This window comes from Pongo pygmaeus, chromosome 2 (assembly GCF_028885625.2).
Source record: "Pongo pygmaeus isolate AG05252 chromosome 2, NHGRI_mPonPyg2-v2.0_pri, whole genome shotgun sequence".
NCBI lineage: Eukaryota > Metazoa > Chordata > Mammalia > Primates > Hominidae > Pongo > Pongo pygmaeus.
In genome coordinates, this window is record NC_085930.1 from 129,957,994 (window position 1) to 129,967,454 (window position 9,461).

The following is a 9,461-nucleotide window of genomic DNA, read 5'->3' on the forward strand; positions in this document are numbered from 1 at the left end:
GAGAAGGAGAGAAAGCGGAAGAAGAGAAAGAAGAGGAGGAGGAGGAGCAAGAGGAGGAGGAGGAAGGAGGAGGAGGAAGAAGAAAGAAGAAGAAATAAAGAAGAATTTCAAGGGTCTAAGTCAGTACTATGGCCAGGCGCCATGGCTGATACCTATAATCCCAGCACTTTGGGAGTCCAAGGCAGGTGGATCACCTAAGGTCAGGAGTCTGAGACCAGCCTGGCCAACATGGCGAAACCCCGTCTCTACTAAAAACACAAAAATTAGCCGGGTGTGGTGGCGGGTACCTGTAATCCCAGCTACTTGGGAGGCTGAGGCAGGGAGAATTGCTTGAATCTGGGAGGCAGAGGTTACAGTGAGCCAAGATTGCGCCACTGCACTCCAGCCTGGGCGACAGAGCAAGACGCCGTCTTGAAAAAAAAATAAAAATAAAAATAAAAATAAATAAATTGGCACTATACAACAGAAATTTCTGTGATGGTCAAAATATTTTCTGTGCTGTCCAATATGGTAGCCAATGTGCCCATTGAGCATTTGAAATGTAACTAACATGACTGGAGAACTGACTTTTAAATCCTACTTAAATTTTAAAGTCACAGATGGCTAGTGGCTATCATATTGAACAGCATACAGCTAAAGTATTTTTCAGTGAATATTTGTGGGTATACAGCAAGGAAGCTATCACATAATAAAGTGTCAAATGAATTGGTTGCAGAGTTTTATGCAGATAACCATATTTTACCAAATGAACTCAACAAGGGAATGCATTGTCTGTAGGAGAATTGTAAAAAACAAAAACTGGGTAAAAGTGCATATATTTTTTTTTAATTTTTTTTTTTTTTTTTTTTGAGACAGGGTCTTACTCTGTCAACCAGGCTGGAGTGCAGTGGCGCAATCTTGGCTCACCGCAGCTTCAACTTCCCAAGCACAGGTGATTCTCCCACCTTAGCTTCCCGAGTAGCTGGAACCACAGGCGCATGCCACTATGCCCAGCTAATTTTTTGTATTTTTAGTAGAGACGGGTTTCTCCATCTTGCCCAGGCTGGTCTCAAACTCCTGAGCTCAAGCAATCCACCTGCCTCAGCCTTCCAAAGTGCTAGGATTACACGTGTGAGCCACCAAGCCCAGTTTCAGTATGTTCTTTTTCATCATCATCATATTCTGGCAATGCTAAGCAATGTCAGTGACAAAATACTCTCTCTACCAGTGTGGACTGCGCTGGTTCCTGCTTCCACCTTGGTATACCAGCTGTTTTCCCTAATACTTCAAATGTGTACAAAGACTGAAGAGAAACAAAATGGATTAGTGTATGTGGTAGACATTAGAGCTGTTCACAAATATTTGATTCTCTCTCTCTTTCCAAGCACTGGAAGATTTCACTTTCCCACCCTTTGAACCCAGGAATAGCCATGGGACAACCTGAGCAGAAGCTTTACAAGTTAGGGTGTTCTACACCATGCTCTTTGCCCTCTGCCATGGACACCTTGCAATGTTCCAGATAGTGTCTGTTCTAACAGTCTGGATTCTAGAGTGAGAACAATCTTTAAAATACATGAAGTATGATCAAGAAACAAATCTTTATTATTTTAAGCCACTGAAATTTGGAGGTTATTACTGTTGCCTCATTTAGTCTGCCTGATACAATAGAGCTACTATTTTGGTTTAGGAATTTCAGAACTTAAAGATGAAATCAGAACTTAGAATTGAAAGGTGAAAATGAACAGTTGAAATTTGAAGAATTTATTCTACATAAAGTTACCTTCAAGAATCCTATGAGCAGGGCCAGGCTTGGTGGCTTATTCCTGTAATCCCAGCACTTTGGGAGGCCAAGACGGGTGCAGATCACCTGAGATCAGGGGTAATAGACCAGCCTGGCAAACATGGTGCAACCCCACCTCTACTAAAAGTACAAAAAAATTAGTAGTGGCGCACACCTGTAATCCCAGCTACTCAAGAGGCTGAGGCATGAAAATCACTTGAACCTGGAAGGTGGAGGTTGCAGTGAGCTGAGATCGTGCTACTGCACTCCAGCCTGGGCGAGAGACTTGTCTCAAAAAAATAAGAATCTCATGAGCAGAAAAATTATGAAGCATAGGAGAAATGAGCTAGCAGCTCCTTCCAATTTATTAATATAGCATGGTACATAAGGGAGGGGGCATTCTCTGACAGAAAAGTGGAAAGCCACTGTAAAGCAAACAAAAAAAACACTCTTACATGTACAAATAATGCTCAACTTTATTTATTGAATTAGTTAGGGCCAAGCTAGGCTATGCTGCCATAATAACAAAACACAACTAATGCAGTCGTTTGACACAATAAAATCTTACCACTCATGCTGTCTGATGGGGTTGAGTGGCTTTCTTCCATCTTGTATTAATAGCTATGCTATCTGGATCACTGGCTTCCACAGTTGTGGGAAGTGTGGAGGAGGCATACCAACTGTTGTTTTTCTTTGAGGGAAGTAATATGACCCCAACCTAAATGCATGAGAGGCCAGGAAAACAACATAGTTTAGTTGTGTTTTCAGGGGGAGAAAAAGCTATGGTATGCACATAGCTTTGCCTCTGCCACACTCAGAATGCAAAATAAAAGTAGAGAACAGTATCATTTCCCCCTAACAGACTGGCAGATATCCCAAAATTTGATTACCTACATTAAAGAGGGTGTGGATAAACAAGTCCTCTCCTACTTTGCTGGTGGTAGTGAAAATTGGTTCAACTTTTATGGAAGACAATTTGGCAATATCTATAAAAAATTACATACATACAATTTTTAACTCTGCCATTCTACTTCTAATAATTTATTCTACAGATGAATAAAGATGTATGCACACATTTTTCTTTTTGTAATAGCAACAGATTGGAAGAAATTTAAATGTCCATCAGGAGGGTCCACATCCAATGAATCATGGTACATCCACATGATGGGATATCATGCAGTTATACCAAAAGAATGAAGTTCTGGCCGGGCATGGTTGCTCATGCCTGTAATCCCAGTACTTTGGGAGGCTGAGATGGGTGGATCACCTGAGGTCAGGAGTTCGAGACCAGCTTGGCCAAAATGGCAAAACCCCGTCTCTACTGAAAATACAAAAATAGCTGGATGTAGTGGCAGGCACCTGTAATCCCAGCTACTCGGGAGGCTGAGGCAGGAGAATCGCTTGAACCTGGGAGGCAGAAGTTGCTGCGAGCCAGGATTGTGTTATTGTACTCCAACCTGGGCTACAAGAGCAAAACTACGTCTCAAAAAAAAAAAAAAAAAAAAAATGAAGTTCCTCATGAGCTGATAAAGAATAAGCTCTGAGATACATAACTAAACAAAAAAATCAACAATGTATATCATATCCTACCACTTGGGGAAAAAAAGGAAAAAATACATATGTAGGCTGGGCACAGTGGCTCACACCTGTAATCCCAGCACTTTGGGAAGCAGAGACGGGAAGATTGCTTGAACCCAGGACTTTGAGACCAGCCTGAGCAACATGGTGAAACCCTGTCTCTACAAAAAATACAAAAATTAGCCTGGCATGGTGGTGTGCACCTGTGGTTCCAGCTACTCGAGAGGCTGAGGTGGGAGGATTGCTTGAACCTAGGAGGTCGAGGCTACAGTAAGTTGTGAACGCGCCACTACACTCCAGCCTGGGCAACAGTGAGACCCTATCTCAAAATAAAAAAATATTGTTAAACTGATCACATTGCCTCCAGGGAGGGGAACTAGGAGGCAGAAGGGTTTGTACTGTAGAGCCTATACTTATCCTTTGAATTTTTAACATTAATGTATTATCTATCAAAAACTTTAAGTTGGCCAGGTGCAGTGGCTGACACCTGTAATCCCGGCACTTTGGGAGGCCAAGGCGGGAGGATCACCTGAGGTCAGGAGCTCGAGACCATCTTGGCCAACATGGTGAAACCCTGTCTCTACTAAAAATACAAAAATTAGCTGGGCGTGGTGGTGCGTGCCTGTAGTCCCAGCTACTCGGGAGGCTGAGGCAGGAGAATCGCTTGAACCCGGGTTGCAGTGAGCTGAGATCATGCCACTGCACTCCAGCCTTGCGACACAGTGAGACTCCATCTCAACAAAAACCAAAACAAAACAAATTAAGTGTACAGGATTTGAATTCAGACTGTCACTGTATGACTTTGAGCAAGTTGCTTCATCTTTGTGTTTCTCATTGGCAAAAAAGGATTAATACTAGTAACTGCAACTTTTGGGATTGTAAGAAACCAATTGTTATTTTTTTTTGAGACAAGTTCTGGCTCTGTCACCCAAGATGGAGTGCAGTGGTGTGATTTCAGAGACTACAGGCATGCAACACCATGCCCAGCTAATTTGTTTAATTTTTGTGAGATGGGCTCTCACCACGTTGCTCGGGCTGCTCTCTAACTCATGAGCTCAAGCCCACCTTGGTTTCCGAAAGTGTTGGGATTGCAGGCCTGAGCCACCGCACCCAGCCAATTGTTGTTATTACTAAAGTAAATTTGGGCCCGGTGTGGCGGTTCATGCCTGTAATTCCAGCACTTTGGGAGGCCAAGGCAGGATTGCTTGAGGCCAGTAGTTTGAGACCAACCTGGGCAACATAGTGAGACCCTGTCTATACAAAAAATAAAGATTGGGCTGGGTGTGGTGGCTCACGCCTGTAATCCCAGCACTTTGGGAGGCCAAGGCAGGTGGATCACTTGAGGTCAGGAGTTCGAGACCAGCCTGGCCAACATAATGAAACCCCATCTCTATTAAAAATACAAAAGTTAGCTGGGCGTGGCAGTGTGCACATGTAGTCCTGGCTATTTGGGAGGCTGAGGGAGAAGAATTGCTCAAACCCGGGAGACAGAGGTTGCAGTGAGCCGTGATTGCCCCACTGCACTCCCGACTGGGTGAGAGACTCCATCTGAAAAAAAAAACAACAAAAAACAAAACTGAATAATCAGTGTTGCTGTGTGAATTACATGCCAATATAGAAATAGTAAAGCAAATGGGAACAGCTTGTGGGGTGGTCAGGGTATAGCTAATAAAGTGACCCTTAGTATTGGAGTAAAGCTTTCCCATCATACAGGCATTAGGAAGTGTTCGGCGTATTTGAAGAACAGCAAGGAGCCTGGGGTGAGGACTGCAGTGGGACATGAGGTCACACATAAAGTGGGAAGACCATGAAAGCTATCATGAGGACTTTTGATTTTTTTGCACAGGAGTGCCATGATCAATTTAATAGGATCCCTTGGGCTACTGTGTGGAGATAAAACTGTAGGGTAGCAAGAAAAGGAACAAGGTTTTCTTGTAGAGACAATGCTGACCTTTGGCCCGAACCCTTTCTCTCCTTCCCAAATTAGCCATGTTTAAGTTTTTTTTTTGTTTTTAAACAGAGGTCTCACTATGCTGCCCAGGCTGGCCTCAACAAATCCTCCAGCTTGTCTCCCAAAGTGCCAGGATTACAGGCCTGAGCCACCACACCCAGCTGAACAGTTTTAGATAAAAACCTAACTCATGCAATGATCAAAGAACTGAGAGAATAAGTACATTTTATGCTATCTCAAATTATATTATTTCTATAATCACATTTTGATGCCTTTTTGCTGGTTAGGGTATTTGGTTTGCTTTAAAGTACATTAGCACTATAAGATGACAAAAAATAACAGAACGTCCATTTGTTTTAGTTTAATAGACATTTATTCCTTTAGTTGAACAACCTCTACACAATTAAAATGTATGACTTAAGATCTTTTTTTGTGAAGACAGTTAGGTCTCAAGAACTTTTATGAACTTGCTATGAGTACTTCCTGGCAATCAATTAACTGAGCCTTTTGAAACCCCTAGAGAAGACAGGAGAAAATTGGTTCAGAACGAGCATTTACATTAAGTCAGCAAAGTCAGAATTTAAAATTGGGCAATTCCTTGTCTACATTTTCTTTACACTCAAATTCACCCTGGAAAACAGTAGTCTAGTCTCCTGGAAGACATGATGCAAACAGAAATGCAATGTGGTGGTATACTCACAAAGTGGGTGCACAAGTGATGGTCCAACTTTGTGGAATGGTAAGGATTTTTAGGGTTGTTTGGCCAGGAACAAGAGAAATAACCGCAGAAAACACATACGGTTGGAAACCATGTGCTTGTGACTTTTTCTGTAGCCTATGGGAGTGGACAGAGTGGGTAACCCAAGATGTTTTTAAGACTGACTGGACTAAGAATGAGGTACTTATAGCCAACTACTTTCCCCCTAATGTGACTGAAGGGATTCATAATGATCACAATTAGCGTTACGGGTAAGTATTTTAGGGTTGACATCTAAGCTCACACTTGAAAGGTATTTATCTAATGGCCACTGCCTCACCAGCTTCCCACCCTAGCATTCATTGCTAGCTTACCAATCTTAATAACTTTATCTCACATTCAACTTCAAAACACACCAGTGTTTACCATTACCACTAATCAATGAATGCCATGAAGCCATGGCACTGAACCAGGAGCTTTCACCTTTTATGTGAATTTAAAATGGTACTGTGGAGGCTGAGGCAATTTTCTCCAGGCTAACCCAAATTTTCTAAAGCCCAATTTAAAAGTCTACACCTGCCAAACTAAAAAAACGCAGCCACTTGAAAATAAACCAGCAGAGCATTGCCAGCACCCCGATAAAGCTGCAGGTTTCATCACATGCACCAGAAAAATCTACAGGGCTAGTTTCAGTTCTCTTCTTTTAAAGAATTTATTAAGCCTGTTATACCACACAGTATGTTTTATACACTGACATACAACTCTCTAATAAGATAAAGCAAAGACAAAAAAGTTTATCTTATTAGAAACAAGATACACCACCACTTATTGTTTTCAAACATTATTGCACTTTAACTTTCTTAATTTGACAAAGCATTCAAGAAACATCTGCAGACTAGTTTTAACAGACAAATAACACCTGTAAGCAGACATGACTGTCCTAAATTGTTTATTAAGTATGAATTTTACAAACTTTACTTATATTAGCGGTAACGGTGGAGCTGGAGAGTATTGCGCCTTCTCCAAGCAGCCCGGCGAGAGCCACCAATGGTGTGGTGGAACTTATGGCCCTTTCCAAGGCCACGGCTCTTTCGGCCTGCAGATGTCAGCCCACGCATCTCCCTGTGCTTGTGGACTGGTTTGGTGATCCACTGGGTGTCAGGATTTCTTCTGATAGCTTTATGGAATGGATCAATGAGGATAACCTCAAAAAATTTGTATGTGGAATCTTCACCAACCCAGTAAGAATTCAGGACTCTCAGAGCCCCACAGTGGCGTCCAGCTCGCTCCTAGAATAGGAAAAAAGGCCCAAGGTCAGTCTCCCACATTGCCTATAGCAGCAAGTCAGAAAGCATTTTAATTCTCAACTCTAGTTCACCACCAGACAAGAGTCTTTTACTACTCAAGTTATTTACTAAGCATCTCTCCCTAGACTATCACAAGTATAATCAGATAAAGCAGACTTGCTAAAACAACACACATAGACTGAAACACATCATTCCCTCTTAATACTCCATTCCTGTCTAGGGCATGAATATGTTAATATCTGGTTAACAAAATTTAGGGTTTGGGGACCTTATCTTTTTCCAATACAACTGAGAGCTCAGCAACGTTTAGCTTTAAAAATATTTAGTATATATTTTAGGCTGTGCAGGCCACATTTGGTCTCTTCTGCATATTCTTGCCTCTTCAAAGCTTAGGTTCCACAAGTACTTCCAGTATATACACACGCATTTGTAACAAAGACTTACAAATCTTTCAAGCAATTACTCTTTACCAAGACTAGTAAAAATCACAAACCCTGTTTTATACACGAGACAGCTCACCTCAGTACAATCAGAAAAGTTGCTTAAATCTGTCTCTGCCACCATCCCCAGGCAGTATTCAATATAACTGCTACTCAAAACCATTTACCTCTGCAACGGACTGAAGGCTTCGAGCAAACTTTAGCTGGTTAACACCATGATGGACAGGCTTGCCGTAAGTTGCACCCTTAGGAACTGGGCGTTTTCGGCCACCACGGCGAACACGAATCCTATATATAACGTAACCTACACACAAACACACACACAATTAGTGATTTTATAGGAAGCCATAAGGCTTAAGACTCAATGGCTTGTCACTAATACTCCACCAAAAATACTTCAACAGTAAGTTAATGCTATCAAATGGAAAAAAATAAAACACATCCCAGTCTTCTTCAATGTACCTTAGGCTACTCACACAGGGAGGCACACTGTTTATTCTGCTGTAGTCTGAACTCATTCAGATTTGTAACCTTTGACACACTTGCCACTTTAGACAGTGCATACAGTAATTGATCAGTGTTGCTAGCTCTATTCTGCCAAAGCCCTATGCGAAGACAGACACTGGGGCAGCAGTGTCTTCCTAACAGCTGGTTTCCAACTTTTCTCGAATATAATTTTATCCAAGCATCCACGCAGTCGATCACGTACCTTGCTTGGCCTTGTAGCCCAGTCGGCGCGCTTTATCAGGCCGGGTGGGGCGGGGAGCCCTGTGGAGAGCAGAGAGCTGGCGGTACTGCCAGCAGCGGACCCTCAGAAGAAAGCGCATGACATCAGACTGCTTCTTTCTCCATAGCTCCTGGATGTACTTGTATGCACCCATCTTGGCTTACCTGTGAAATCAAACTGTGTATTAAATATCATCCGCTTGAAGTACAAAAGACGACTGTACCCGTCCATCTTAGTTCCCCAACAAGCACAAGGAAACCTCCGGGAATGAAAATGGCTCTGCACCAACTACCGGGGACAGCTAGCCCAACCCCCACCACGGCGCCCACGGAGCCGCGTTCAGTCACCTCCGCAACCCTAGCGCAGAGCGGTGCTCGGCACGTTTTGGTGGGGCGAATGAACAGAACCAGAGCTGAGCACCAAGGGGGCGGGCGGCTGCGGCAGGCGGCGTCCCCAACGGGGACCTGAAAGGAGATGCCGCTGACACCACAGGGCAAGGTACTGCTGCGGCCGCCGAGGATTAACTCTCGAGAAAAATGCATCTACCCCACCCAACCAGCAGCCTCACTTTAGGCTGCCTTGTCCCGGGCGCCCCATTCGTCAGCCCCACGCCTCCTCCAGTATCCGGGCCCAGCTCGAATTCGCGCCGCCATCACATCTTCGCTCAACCCGCCCCGGGGGCCGCCTCTCCACCCCTTTGCTGTCCCGCATCCTGACCAAACTCTGGCCGCACAGGAGGGAGACCTATCTCGGAGGACGCAGCTTCCCCGGGCCTGGATGGCTGAAGAGGAAGACGATCAAAGGCGGATGGAAGAGCAAAGATCCTCAACGCAGCCTACCTGATGGCCGCCGCCAGACGGAAAGGAAAGAACTGTACTCCCACAATGCCTTTTGGGCTCCTCCCCCACCTCAGCCAACCTCTTTCCGGTGGACAGCTGCGGCCTCCCAGAGCGTCATGGGACATGTAGTTCCGGCATCGCGCCTGGTGGGCGGAGTTCTGCC

General features: G+C 44.0%; 1 protein-coding gene across 2 annotated transcripts; it reads right to left on the minus strand.

Moving 5' to 3' along the window:
• Positions 1 to 5,638: 5,638 nt before the first annotated feature.
• On the minus strand, positions 5,639 to 9,397 carry RPL15 (ribosomal protein L15). 2 transcript variants are annotated; one of them, XM_054483664.2, is made up of 4 exons: positions 9,299 to 9,397; positions 8,442 to 8,623; positions 7,900 to 8,036; positions 5,639 to 7,274 (listed from the first exon to the last, which is right to left on the minus strand). In XM_054483664.2, the coding sequence occupies exons 2-4, from the start codon at positions 8,611 to 8,613 to the stop codon at positions 6,969 to 6,971; spliced, it is 615 nt and encodes a 204-aa protein (XP_054339639.1). In that variant the 5' UTR covers positions 8,614 to 8,623; positions 9,299 to 9,397; the 3' UTR covers positions 5,639 to 6,968. The 2 variants fall into 2 exon arrangements, with proteins under 2 accessions (XP_054339639.1, XP_054339637.1); XM_054483662.2 differs by having other exon boundaries at positions 9,177 to 9,325.
• Positions 9,398 to 9,461: the final 64 nt, after the last annotated feature.